Source organism: Panthera tigris, chromosome C2, assembly GCF_018350195.1.
Source record: "Panthera tigris isolate Pti1 chromosome C2, P.tigris_Pti1_mat1.1, whole genome shotgun sequence".
Taxonomy (NCBI): Eukaryota; Metazoa; Chordata; class Mammalia; order Carnivora; family Felidae; genus Panthera; species Panthera tigris.
Genome location: NC_056668.1, coordinates 65,648,772 through 65,662,702, shown reverse-complemented (window position 1 = coordinate 65,662,702; position 13,931 = coordinate 65,648,772). Strand labels below are relative to the sequence as shown.

Genomic DNA, 13,931 nt, shown 5'->3' with positions numbered 1-13,931 from the left:
CAGTATGTGATCTTGATCCAAAACAAGGTCTAATTTTTTAAGAGGACCCTTTAGAAACAGGTTTCAAAAGCAGGGACACTATAGGTTTTAAAAACATTCGATCTCTGGTTTAAACTGTCCAAGTATATCCTCCCACTATAACTCAACCAGAAATTAAAATTTGGCAGCCAGTAAGAGGCATAAAGTTTCTCACACAAATAAGTGTCAAGAAAAAAGTTACTTTATTCCTTTAGGAGGAAAGCAAATTAATGTCATTGATTATATACTAATTTTATACAATTAGTAAAAAAAATGCTTGATATTTTTCTCATTTCTACTCATGACTTTTCAAAATCATAAAAAGTAATTTCAGAGGAGACTGAGTTTAGGGCAAATATGTTAATTATAAGTACTAAATCAAAGCCAGCGTCAGGATTTTGCCAGTTAATTGCAGTTTTAACCTGCAGTAAAGTCTCAATGCTTGGTTCTTAAACTAATCAGTTAATTTTAGCTATCCGAAATTAACAAACCCCCTTGGCTCCCAGATTCATTTCTAGCCACTACAACTTAAAAACCACGGAAAAGCTTCTGTAGCTAAAAAATAGAAACACCATTACTTGATATACCTTATTTTTATCATGCTTAAAAAAGAAATGAATCCTGTAGGGTAAACAGAGCAAGTATTATCAATACTTTATGGATGGAGAAACGGAAATGAAATCCCTTGTCCAAGGACACACAGCTTATTTAATAAGAGAACCGGAGGAAGGATCCAGGGGTTCTGATTTTCTAGTCCAGCTGTCTTTGCATTTTGAAGTCAGCTTGGTTAATCCCCGGCCTCTAAATTCCTGGGATTGCTGTACTGAAGATGACTCATCACTAAATTCCTGTGTTCTCACTGAATCCTGCAGCGTAGAGGGCCCACTCCTAACCTGGGAACCAAGGGGGCGGTGCACCATGACGCGCGAACCCTCGAGGCCAGAAAAGCAAACAGTCCTAGGTCTGTTTACTGAGGCAGTCCCTCACTCTGGGGACAGGTCATTGGGACCTCAGGGACTATAAACCCTCCGAGGTTCAAGGCTCTACCTGGCAGCCACTCGGCCCCTGCCCCCACGCCCGCGCCCTATCTCCGCGCTGCGCGCCGCGTGAAAAGCAGCCCAGCCCCCGAACGGCGCGCGCACCCCGCCGCCTAGCGTCGCGTGACCCGGCGGGGGCGCGCGGGGTTAGCGCCAGCTCGCGCCACTTCCGACGCAGCCCTCGGTTCAGGTTCCGGGGCGCGGCGGAGCTCCCGGCCTGTGGGTCGCGCGCGGCGCCCTTCGGTTCCGGGGCCACGCGCCCCGCGGCGGCCGCGATGGAGGAGGCCGGAGCGGCGGTGGTCGCTGCGGGGGAGGCTGAACTGAACATGTCCCGCCTCAACGTGTCCCCCGAGACGCTGGAGTTGGAGCTGGAGGCGCGGGGCGAGGAGCGGCGCGGCGCCAGGGAGGCGCTGCTCCGGCTGCTGCTGCCTCATAACCGTCTGGTGTCGCTGCCGCGGGCGCTGGGCAGCGGCTTTCCACACCTCCAGCTGTTGGACGTGAGCGGCAACGCGTTGACCGCGCTCGGGCCTGAGCTGCTGGCGCTGAGCAGCCTGCGCACGCTGCTGGCCAAAAACAACCGGCTCGGAGGGCCCGGCGCGCTGCCCAAGGGCCTGGCCCAGTCGCCGCTCTGCCGCAGCCTCCAGATGCTCAACCTCAGCGGGAACTGCTTCCAGGAGGTGCCCGCCTCGTTGCTGGAGCTGCGCGCGCTGCAGACCCTCAGCCTGGGCGGCAACCAACTGCAGAACATCCCGGCCGAGATCGAGAACTTGCAGAGGTGAGCTGGGCCGTGCCCCCCAAGAGTCGGGGAGCCTGGGGCGGTGTCCGGGAGCCCCGGAGCGCTAGGCCTGGTCTTGGCGTCGTACAGTTGTCACGTAACCGTCTTCTTCCAGGCCCGCTCCTTAATTCTTGGGCAGTGAGCACTGCCCGGCCATCTCAGCGAGTTTGTACGTGAATAAATAAGATCGTTGTGTGTGACAGCGTTTGGAATTGTGTTTGCCCCAAGCTGATTTTGGAAGCAGTTTTTCTTTTTTCTTGGTTCCGGGGGAGTGATCCGAACTGAGTAGGTACTCACACAAATGTAAATCTGAGGTTGTCATTTCCTTGCTCTGTCTGGTGTTTTTCCATACTTATAGATCAAAGTTTATGCCGTTTAGCATGACAAACAAGATACTCTGACCAAACCCTTGCTTTCCACTGCTCTGTATCGTTTCTCTGTAGCAACACTAGCACTCCTATCCTTTCTCTACTTTCCTTTCTCTGTCGCAATACTAGCACTGCTACTTGTGAAAAGAAGTGAGCCGTGCAGTTTACCAGCACCTTATGGACACTTACTAAATATGTGTTGAATGGATGCAGTGCCTCTGTACATGTGCAGTTCCCTTTGCCTGGAATGTTGCCTGCACCTGCCAAGCTCCTATTCATCCTTCAGAACCTATCTCCAGGGTTATCTATTTTCTTCCTCTACTGCTTCCTGAACAATTAGTTATTGACTAAACTGTCCTTTTGTACCTCATTCATCCTGCCATTGCATTTACCTTATTGATTGTAATTCTTTGTTCACAGGTCCGCCTCATGCACTACATTATTTAGTAAATAAATGTTGAATTAAATGGAAGGAGGAAGCAGAGGAAATAGGATAGCAAAAGTCTCCTAAAAGTGCTCTGCAAGGGTGTGAGAAAAAGAGCAAAAGGAAGTGTATTGTCCAAAGTGGAAAAAAAAGTATCCGTCAGCTGTAGAATATTTTCACATCTTGTTTTGAGTTTTCTAAGATAACAGAATATTAGAGCTAGAAAGAGTTAAATAGTGAAAAGAACATTAGCCTGAGAATAAGAACTCTTGGTGTCCCAGCCTTAGGCAGGTCACTTAACATATCCTGACCACAGCTTCCGAATCTGCAAAATAAGGCATTTGGACAAGATGTCCCTTCTTGACTCATCAACAGATATTTATGAAGTACTTGCCATGTATTAGGCACTGTCCTAGGTACTGGGGATACAAAGGTGGACATGATCCTATTCTCATGGAGCTAACACACTAACAGGAGACATTAAACAACTAACGTGTAAACCTCATTATTTAATTACAGTTGTTATAAGTTCTATGAAGACAAATGGAGTGTGTTGAAATAACAGAGGGACATGACTTAGTTTGGTTCTTGAGGAAGTAATCTGAATTGAGCTTTTGAAGGAAGAATAAGAATTAACTAGGAGAGGGTGGGGTGGGATCAGTCCAGGTAAAAGGAATAGTGCATGTAAAAGCCTGAAGGCAAGAGGGACTGAAGGCCAACATTTTGAAAGGAGGACATTGTACTAGAGCATAGTGAGAAAGTGGCCAAAAGGGAAAGTGGCAAATGTGAACTTGGACCATTCCCAGGCCATGTTGGATCTTCAGGCCATGGTAAAGTTTGGATTTTATTCTGAGTACACAGGAGAGAGGTTTTTTGCTTTTGGTTTTTTGGTTTTGGTTTGTTTGTTTTTTAGTTTATTTATTTATTTTGAGAGACAGCAAATGCAAGCAGGGGAGGAGCAGAGAGAGAGAGGGAGAGACAGAATAGAGAATCCCAAGCAGGCTCTATGCTGTCAGTGCAGAGCCCAGTATAGGGCTCATTCCCACATCCCTGAGATCATGACCTGAGCCGAAATCAAGAGTCAGATGCCCAACTGACTGAGCCACTCAGGTGCCCCCACATGAGAGAGTTTTAAGCACGTCTGTCTTGATGCTGCACAGCAATGGAGTGGGGAGAGGGTGGATAAGATAAGAGACTTTGAGGGCTGGTTAGAAGGAGGTCATTCTAGGAGAATGAGAGATGATGATAGCTTACATGTTGATGATGCTAGGAGAGCTAGTAAGAAGTAGAAGTGTTGGAAAGAGATTTATACATAAAATTGACAGTTCTTGGTTTCCTCATAATTTTGAAGTTCCATAGTTCCAACCATCTCACTTAAGTCTTCTTGATATACTAAAAAACCAATTATTACTTCTATCACATTGGGGGAAAGGTAGGCAAAAATCATATTTATTGAGTACTTATAATGCTGTAGGCTCTGTAGTAGGGGCTCTAAATATGCTTTTTAATTCTCACAATACCTCTATGAGATGAGAGGAAGAAACTGAGGCTCTGAGAGGTTAAGTTATAAGAACCCAAAACTAATGAGTGGTGGAATTGGATTTGATCTGAGGGATCTCTGACTCCAACCTCAAGAATTTTCCACAGTGACAGAGTAGGGCTAACACCTAATCCTTCTGACTTCTATTGCATATGTAATCAGGAGGATTGGTCAAAACTGTTTGCCTGGTTGACCTGGTTTTCTGGGCTAATAAACTGTGCTTTATGGTCATTGTACCTTTGGCTCAGTTGTGTGTAGGATCTTTTTTGTCTGTGTTATCATTTTTCAGTTGTATGCTCTATTTCTCTTTACTAATCAGAATCAGTAAAGGTTTAGGCCATGCTCCAAATTTAAATTCTAGTTGAGTGTAGGCTAAAAAGGTCATGTAGAAATATAGTCTTAGAAGTAGAAACAACCTGGGCAATGTCCTGATTCACCTCTTTTTATTATTTTTTTTTAAATTTTTTAATTTTTTTTAATGTTTTTATTTATTTTTGAGAGAGATCAATCAGGGTAGGGGCAGAGAGAGAGAGGGGGACACAGAATCTGAAGCAGGATCCAGGCTTCGAGCTGTCAGCACAGAGTCTGACACTGGGCTCGAACCCACAAACCATGGGATCGTGACCTGACCTGAAGTCGGATGCCCAACTGACTGAGCCACCCAGGCACCTGTTTATTTTTATTTTTTAAAGTTTATTTATTTATTTTGAGAGAGAGAGAGAGAGAGAGCACAAGTAGGGGAGGGCAGAGAGAGAGAGAAAGAGATCACAAGCAGGCTCCATGCTGCCAGTGCAGAGCCCCATCCAGGGGTTGAACCCATGAAACCACGATATCATAACCTGAGCCGAAACCAAGAGTCAGATGCTCAACCAACTGAGCCACCCAGGCACCCTACCCCTTTTTATTTGATCAGATGAGGACAGTGAGATTTAGTATCAGTCACTTAGTTGAAACCAGCTAGTGACGATGAGATTTATGTGGTTCATGTATTTTAAAATAAAGCCTGTCGTGAGTGATAGTATTTGAAAATGATGCAGTATAAGGATGCCACCTCAAGAAAACTACTTTCTTTATCCACAAATGTATGGTTCTTATCTTTCTTTTTTTTTTAATTTTTAAAAAAAAAATTTTTTTTTTCAACGTTTTTTATTTATTTTTGGGACAGAGAGAGACAGAGCATGAACGGGGGAGGGGCAGAGAGAGAGGGAGACACAGAATCGGAAACAGGCTCCAGGCTCAGAGCCATCAGCCCAGAGCCTGACGCGGGGCTCGAACTCACGGACCGCGAGATTGTGACCTGGCTGAAGTCGGACGCTCAACCGACTGCGCCACCCAGACGCCCCTTTTTTTAATTTTTTTTTAACGTTTATTTATTTATTTATTTTTTTTGAGACAGAGACAGCATGAACGGGAGAGGGTCAGAGAGAGAGGGAGACACAGAATCTGAAACAGGCTCCAGGCTCTGAGCTGTCAGCACAGAGCCCGACGCGGGGCTCGAACTCACAGACCGCGAGATCATGACCTGAGCCAAAGTCGGATGCTTAACCAACTGAGCCACCCAGGGGCCCCAACTTTTTTTTTTAATTTTTAAAAAATGTTTATTTTTGAGAGAGAGAGAGAGAGAGAGAGACAGCGTGAGTGGGGGGAGGGATGGAGAGAGGGGGGAGACACAGAATCCAAAGCAACCTCCAGGCCCTGAGCTGTCAGCTCAGAGCCCGACATGGGGCTCGAACTCAAGAGCCATGAGATCATGACCTGAGCTGAAGTTGGATGCTTAACGAACTGAGCCACCCAGGTGCCCCTGGTTCTTAATCTGTCTGTGTTTCTCTTCCGGTTTTCTGCCTTTTTGTTCAAAACTGTCTCACTATAATTCCATCTCCCTGTAACCAACCATAATGTAGAACTAATTTATATTTTTGTTATTTTTTTTTCTTTTTAACATTTGTTCATTTTTGAGAGACAGAGAGACACACAGCATGAGTGGGGGGAGGGGCAGAGAGAGAGGGAGACACAGAATCCAAAGCAGGCTCCAGGTCTGATCTGTCAGCACAGAGCTTGACCATGAGGCTTGGACTCGCAGACTGCAAGATTGACCTGAGCTGAAGTCGGACACTCAACCGACTGAGCCACCCAGGTGCCCCAATATATTTTTTATATTCTTAATGTCATTTTTATTTGGGTGGAGAAGCAAAACGTTTTCTACTTGTACCTGTGGTTAAAGTTACTGGCACTAAGGGACTCTCATGTATTTTTTTCAGTAGGTCATGGGCCCTTGCTAGAGAAAAGACACCCATTTCAGTATCCCTAATGATTGGAAAAGCAAAATACTTTCCAAGAAACAAATTTAAGGTTGGTCTGTTAATGCGAAACAGAAAAGAAAGGAAGAATTCTGTAAATTCTGTGAATGAGTTTTCTGTTTTCAATATTCATCAAATACTAAAAAATAAAATTGTTCCAAGCCTGATGAACAGAAGTGCAATGTTGACAAATACACACCACAGGAACTTGTAAACACTACAGTTTTGATTTAAATTCAACAATAGTTTCTTTTCTCCTTTCAGAAGCATGTTTGGAAACAGTGTGTTTTAGAAATTCCCACAAATCATGAAGGCTTCAAGTCTCTAGACCTTTGGAAATTGAGCTTCAAAGTGAGAAAATAAGCCTGAGAGTGTAAATTTAATATGCTGGCTGTGTACTCTGATTAATGGTACCCATCAGTTGCAAAAGAGAATTTATATGATTTTGAAATAGTGGGCTTTTTATATTTTAGAAGATGGAGATACTTTCTGCCAATGTCAAGTAACTACTAAGGTTTGGTATCCTTTCTGTCTGTGTACCTCCCCACTCACTCCAAAGCATTGATTAAAGGAGACATGGAGTCATAACTGACAACCAGATACTAATTTCTCTTAGTTCTTGACTTAAACAAATAGGAAGGAATATTTAAGTTTGCTCTCAGATTCACTCTTCCCTTTCTTCACCTCCTTTTCTTTTCTTCATCATTAGATTATATTGCAAATTGTTATTTAACTATTGAATTCTTTATGAAAGGACTCCCAGGATTGCTAAATTTTTTCCCAGGTAGTCTTCTAATTAAAACAGTCCCTTTTCCAGGATAATTTCAGTGATTTGGGCCCCAAATGTTCTATTCTATTCTACTCTATTTTATTCTATTCTAGTAGCTCCCCTCACTGAAAAAGAGATTTCTGAGTAACTAAGCATTAAATTATACCATATGTAGTAGGATCAAAAATCCTGCCCAGAAACCTTTTTTACCAGTGCCTAAACACTTATGTGCAGGAGAATTCAGTCTTCTATGCAAACAGTTGATTGTTGCTACAAGATGATCTTTGAAAGAGAAAAAATAACATATCAAAATTAAAGTTGTCTGCTACTTTTACTAAGCATTATAAATCAAAAGGGAGAAATACAATCTTGGAAAAATTTGCATAGTCAAAAATAGGAAAAAAGTATCAATGTATGTTTAAAATGACAAAACTTAGGGGTGCCTGGGTGGCTCAGTGGTTGAGCGACCGACTTCGGCTCAGGTCATGATCTCATGGTTTGTGAGTTCGAGCCCCGCATTGGGCTCTGTGCTGCCAGCTCAGAGCCTGGAGCCTGGAGCCTGCTTCTGAATCTGTGTCTCCCTCTTTCTCTGACCCTCCCCCATTCATGCTCTGTCTCTCTCTGCCTCAGAAATAAACATTAAAAAAAATTTTTTTTTTTTAATAAATAAATAAAATGACAAAACTTCAGATTCGGGCTGGCTTTTTAAATCACCATATTATTAAGGATGGCTGAGATTATGGACTAGATAAGAAATTCAACAAATGAAAGAAATTATACCTGGGAAGATACATATAATAAGGTACTCACTAAAGGACTTTAAAATAAGTATGTTTTCTAACTTCAGAGAGGTAAAGGCAGGAACTTCAACAATGAAACAAGAATAAGAAGATTAAAAAACCGACAATTATGAAAACCCCAGTTAGAATCCCTAGAAATGAAAAAATGTAATTGTGAACTAAGTGTGCTGAAAGGTGGATTGAAGTCAGCTGATGAATGAATCGGTAAGCTAAAAGATCTTACTGAGGCATTCTCCTGGAATGCAGCACAAAAAGATAAAGAAATGGAAAGTATGAAAAAAATGTTTCTTTCATGGAAAATTGATTCCTACATTCAAACTGCTGTTTAGTAGAAATTCTAGAAAGAGAATATAGGAAAGGCAGTGTTTAAAGCAATAGTAGCTGAAATTTTCCACAATTAAAGAAAGAGTGCTCTAAACTGATATCTTGAAACACCATAGTAAAACTTTAGAACAATGAGAATACAGAAAAAAGACACTAACAGCTCCTAATGAGAAAAAAAACTGATTACCTACAAAGAAACAATAGTAGTAATACGGGTGTAGTAAGATAATGAAATAATAGCTTCCTAGTGCTAAGGAAAAGTAACTGTCAACCTAGAGTTTTATGCCCAGCCAAGCTGTTATTCAACAGTGAAGGAAAGAGATAAAAACAGAGACAAAGGACTCAAAAATTAAGACCATGGGTCCTTGCTGAAAGGACTCGTAAAATATATACTCCAAGAAAAATGGACTTTAAAAGAAATAGCAAGCTGTTTACTAGCAAAGGCTTATACCTCACAGGTTGAAAACAAGCTTATCTGGGCCCAACCTATTTTTAGGTATAAGTGGGAACTAATTTTAATAAAATTCAGAATTATAAGAAGAGGGTTAAAACGGCAGAGGAGTAGGGTAACCCTAAGCTTGCCTCCTCCCCCAAACAGCTACATGAATATCGAAATAATCAAATAATTCTGAATACCCAAGAAATCAGAAGTCTTAGAGATCAAAGCTGCATGTCTACAAACAAACAAAAACGCCTGTGGAAGGTAGGAACTGCAGAAGTTGATTTGTGGGAGAAAAGAGCCATGGGTGCTGCTGTGGAGAGGAATCCATGATCCCAGTGAGCAGAGTACAGAGTCTAACGTTTTGAAGGTTAACACCTGGTGGTGCTTCTGCAAGGAAGCAGGCAGCATGATCTGAGAATCCCCTGGGTCACATGGGGAGAAGCAGTTCCCCTGCTTGGAGTGCATTTGGTAGAAGTGATACGGCCTCTCAGGGGGCAAAAGACCTGGCAGGCACTGTAGAGCTGCTCCATTCACCAGTGTAGGAACAAAGACACTGGCTGAGGACTGCAAACCCTGGCTCTGACAGTGTGTTATGATATAAACTCTGAGCCACTGCTTCTGCGCGAGTCAAGTGACCATTTCCTGGGACAAGACAGCACCGGCCACAATACAGTGAAACCCTCCCCCAGAGGATCACAGCAGGCTGTGGGGGCCTCTGAAGTGTGGGGTTCAAACACAGCCATGCCTGAGAGAAAACCGAGGAAAGCTGCACCACCTGGCAGGTGGACAGCTCAGACACAGCCAGGTGGAGGTGGGGATCTGACAGAAGCCAGGGACACAGGAGGGGTGATTGCACATCTGCAAGGGTGCAAACTTCCCACTCCAGAGACTAGAGAGCAGGGTGAAGCCATTTTCACTCCTAGCCCACCAGCACTGATGGACCACAGTGAGCTAAACAGCACCACCAAGTGGAGAAAGAATCTTTTAATTTTAATTTTATTTTATTTTTTTTGTTTTGTTTTTCTCCCCTCCAAAATGACAAGACAGAGGAATTCATCCCCAAAAAAGAACAGGAAGAAATGATGGCCAGGGATAAGATGTCTGAACTAGAATTTAAAACAATTATAAGCGTTCTAGCTGGGCTTGAAAAGAGCATAGAAGACTAGAGAATCCCTTACTACAGAGATAAAAGAACGAAAATCTAGTCAGGCCAAAATTAAAAATGCTATAACCAAGTTGCAAACCCAAATGGAGGCCATAACAATGAGGATGGACAGAGTAGAGGAGTGAATTAGTGATACAAGAGATAAAATTAATGGGAAATAGTGAAGCTGAAAAGAAGAGGGAAACAAAGGTAATGGAGCATGAAGGTAGACTTAAGGAACGTAGCAACTTATTAAAATGAAATAGCATTTGTACCTTAGGAGTCCCAGAAGCTGAAGGGAGAGGAAAAAGGTCAGAAAGTTTATTTGAGCAAATTACAGTTGAAAACTACCCTAATCTCGGGAATCAGACATCCAAATCCAAGAGGCACAGAGAACTCTCATCAAAATCAACAAAATCCAGCCAACACTAAGACATATCATGGTAAAATTTGCAAGATAAAGAGATTAAGGAAAGAATCCTGCAAGCAGCAAGGGAAAAAGCAGTTCCTAACCTACAAAGGAAGACAAATCAAGTTAGCAGATCTCTCCACAGAAACCTGGCAGGCCAGAAGGGAGTGGCATAATATATTTAAAAAGCTGAATGGGGAAAATATGCAGCCAAGAATACTTTATCCAGCAAGGCAGTCATTCAGAATAGAAGGAGAGATAAAGATTTTCCCACACAAACAAAAACAAAAGGAGTTTGTGACCACTTAACCAGCCCTGCAAGAAATATTAAAGGGAACTCTTTGAGTGGGAAAGAAAGACCAAAAGCAACAAAGACTAGAAAGGAACAGAGACCATCTCCAAAACACCAACTCTATAGGTAACACAGTGGCACTAAATTCATATCTTTCAATAATCAATATGAATGTAAATGGACTAAATTCTCCAATCAAAAGACACAGGGTATCAGAATAGATTAAATCCATAAGACTGATCTACATATTGCCTACAAAAGATTCATTTTAGACATAAAGACACCTCCAGATTGAAAGTGAGGGGGTGGAGAACCATCTATCCTGCTAATGGACATGAAAAGGAAGCCGGAGTAGCCATACTTAGATGAACTATATTTTAGAACAAAGACTGTAACAAGATAGGAAGAAGGGCATTATATCATAATTAAAAGGTCTATCCAACAAGAAGATCAAACAATTGTAAATATTTATGCCCCCAAATTGAAAACACCCAAATACATAAATCAGTTACTAACAACCATAAAGAAACTCACTGATAGTAATACACAGCACTTACAGGAATGGACAGATCATCTAAGCAGAAAATTGATAAGGAAACAATAGTTTTGAATTACATACTGGACCAGATGGCCTTAACAGGTATATTCAGGACATTCCATCCTAAAGCAGCAGAATGCATGTTCTTTTCAAGTGCACACAAAATTTTCTACAGAATAGCTCCATACTGAGTCACAAATCATGCCTCAACAAATACAAAAAGATCGAGATCATACCACACATATTTTTAGACCACAACACCATGAAACTTGAAGTCAGCCATAAGGAAAAATTTGGAAAGACCACAAATACATGGAGGTTAAAAAAACATCCTATTAAAGAATAGGGCTAACCTATTTCCTGGGCTAACTAGGAAATTAAAGAAGAAATTAAAAAGTATATGGAGGCAAATGAAAATGAAAACACAGTAGTCCAAAATGTTTGGGATGCAGTGATGGTGGTCCTAAGAGGGAAGTATATTGCAATTCAGGCTTATCTCAAGAAGCAAGAAAGGTCTCAAATATACAACCTAACCATACACCTAATGGAGCTCCAAAAGGAAAAGCAAATAAAGCCTAAAGGCAACAGAAGAAGGGAAATAATAAATACTAGAATAGAAATAAATGATACGAAACAAACAAAAATAAAAAAAAATGGGTGCCTGGGTGACTCAGTTGGTTGAGCATCCAGCTCTTGATCTCAGTTCAGGTCTTGATCTCAGGGTCCTGAGTTTGAGCCCCACATGGGGCTCCACACTGGGCATGGAGCCTACTTTAAAAAATAATAATAATGATAGAAGAAACCAAAAAACCCAGTAGAACAGATTACCAAAACTAAGTGCTGGTTCTTTGAAAGAATTAATAAAATTGATAAACCCCTAGCCAGACTTATCAAATAGAAAAGAGAAAGGACCCAAATAAATAAAGTCACAAGTGAAAGGTGAGAGATCACAACCAACAACTCAGAAATACAGACAATTGTGAGAGAATATTATGAAAAATTATTTGCCAACAAACTGGATAATCTGGAAGAAATGGATAAATTCCAAGAAACGTGCAAACTACCAAAACTGAAACAGGAAGAAATAGAAAATATGAATAGACCCATAACCAACAAAGAAATTAAAACAGTAATCAAAAATCTCCCAACAAACATGAGTCAAGGGCCAAATGGCTTCCCAGGAGAATTCTACTAGACATTGAAAGAAGAGTTAATACTTACTCTTCTCAAACCGTTCCAAAAAAATAGAAATGGAAGGAAAACTTCCAGACTCATTCTACGAGGCCAGCATTACCTTGATTCCAAAACAAGCAAAGACCCTACTAAAAAGGGGAATTACAAGCCAGTATCCCTGATGAACATGGATGCAAAAATTTTCAATAAGATACTGGCAAATCGAATCCAACAGTACATTAAAATACTTATTCACCACAATCAAGTGGGATTTATTTCTGGGCTGCTGGGGTGGTTCAGTGTTCTCAAATCAATCAGTGATACACCACATTTATAAAAGAAAGAGTAAGAACCATATGATCCTCTTGATAGATGCAGAAAAAGCATTTGACAAAATACAGCATCCATTCTTGATAAAAACCCTCAACTGGTAGGGTTTGATGGAACATACCTCAAGATCATAAAGGCCACATGCGAAAAACCCACAGCTAATATCATCCTCAGTGGGGAAAAACTGAGAGCCTTTCAGCTATGGTCAGGAACAAGGCAAGGATGTCCACTATTTAACATAGTACTGAAAATTTCAGTCTCGGCAATCAGACAACAAAAAGAAATAAAAGGCATCCAAATCAGTAAGGAAGAAGTCAAACTTCCACTATTTGCAGACGACATGATATGCTGTGTAGAAAACCTTAAAGACACCAAAAAATTGCTAGAACTAATATATGAATTCAGAAAGTTGTAGGATATAAAATCAACATACAGAAATGTGTTGCATTTCTATACACCAATAATGAAGCAACAGAAAAAGATCAAGGAATTGATCTCATTTGCAGTTTAACCAAAAACCATGAGATACCTAGGAATAAACCTAACCATAGAGGTAAAATATGTGTTCTCTGGAAACTATAGAACACTTACGAAAGAAATTGAAGAAAACACAAGGAAATAGAAAAGCATTCCATGCTCATGGGTTGAAAGAACAAGCATTGTTAAAATGTCTATACTACCCACAGCAATCTACATATTTAAGGCAATCCCCATCAAAATCCCCACCTGCATTTTTCACAGAGCTAGAACAATCCTAAAGTTTGTATGGAACCACAAAAGACCCTGAATAGCCAAAGCAATACTGAAAAAGAAAAAAAATGAAGGCATCCTGATTTCAGATTCCAGGCTAAATTATAAAACTATTGTCATTAAGGCAGTATGGTACTGGCACAAAAACAGGTACATAGATCAATGGAACAGATAGAAAACCCAGAAATGGGCCCACAACTATATGGTCAACTAATCTTCGACGAAGCAGGAAAGAATATCCAGTGGAAAAAAGTCTCTTTAACAAATGCTGTTGGGAAAACTGGACAGCGACATGCAGAAAAATGAAACTGGACTACTTTCTCACACTGTACACAAAACTAAATTCAAAATGGATGAAAGACCTAAATGTGAGCCAGGAAACCATAAAAATCCTAGAGGAGAACGCAGGCAGCAACCTCTCTGACATCAGTCATAGCAACTTCTTGCTAGACCTGTCTCTGGACGTGATTGAAACACAACAAATGAACAAAAGATATTGAG

The 13,931-nt window shown here is 41.3% G+C and overlaps 1 protein-coding gene across 5 annotated transcripts in view; it reads left to right on the top strand.

Annotated features, from left to right (window-relative positions):
- Positions 1–1,267: 1,267 nt before the first annotated feature.
- The window catches only part of LRRC58 (leucine rich repeat containing 58), a 106,422-nt gene continuing 93,758 nt past the window's right edge, over positions 1,268–13,931 (top strand). For all 5 annotated transcript variants that reach the window (XM_042998905.1, XM_042998907.1, XM_042998906.1 and 2 more), the window contains exon 1: positions 1,268–1,830. In XM_042998905.1, coding sequence (XP_042854839.1) covers positions 1,331–1,830 — 500 coding nt within the window. In that variant the 5' untranslated portion in view covers positions 1,268–1,330. The remainder of the gene's footprint in view (positions 1,831–13,931) is intronic.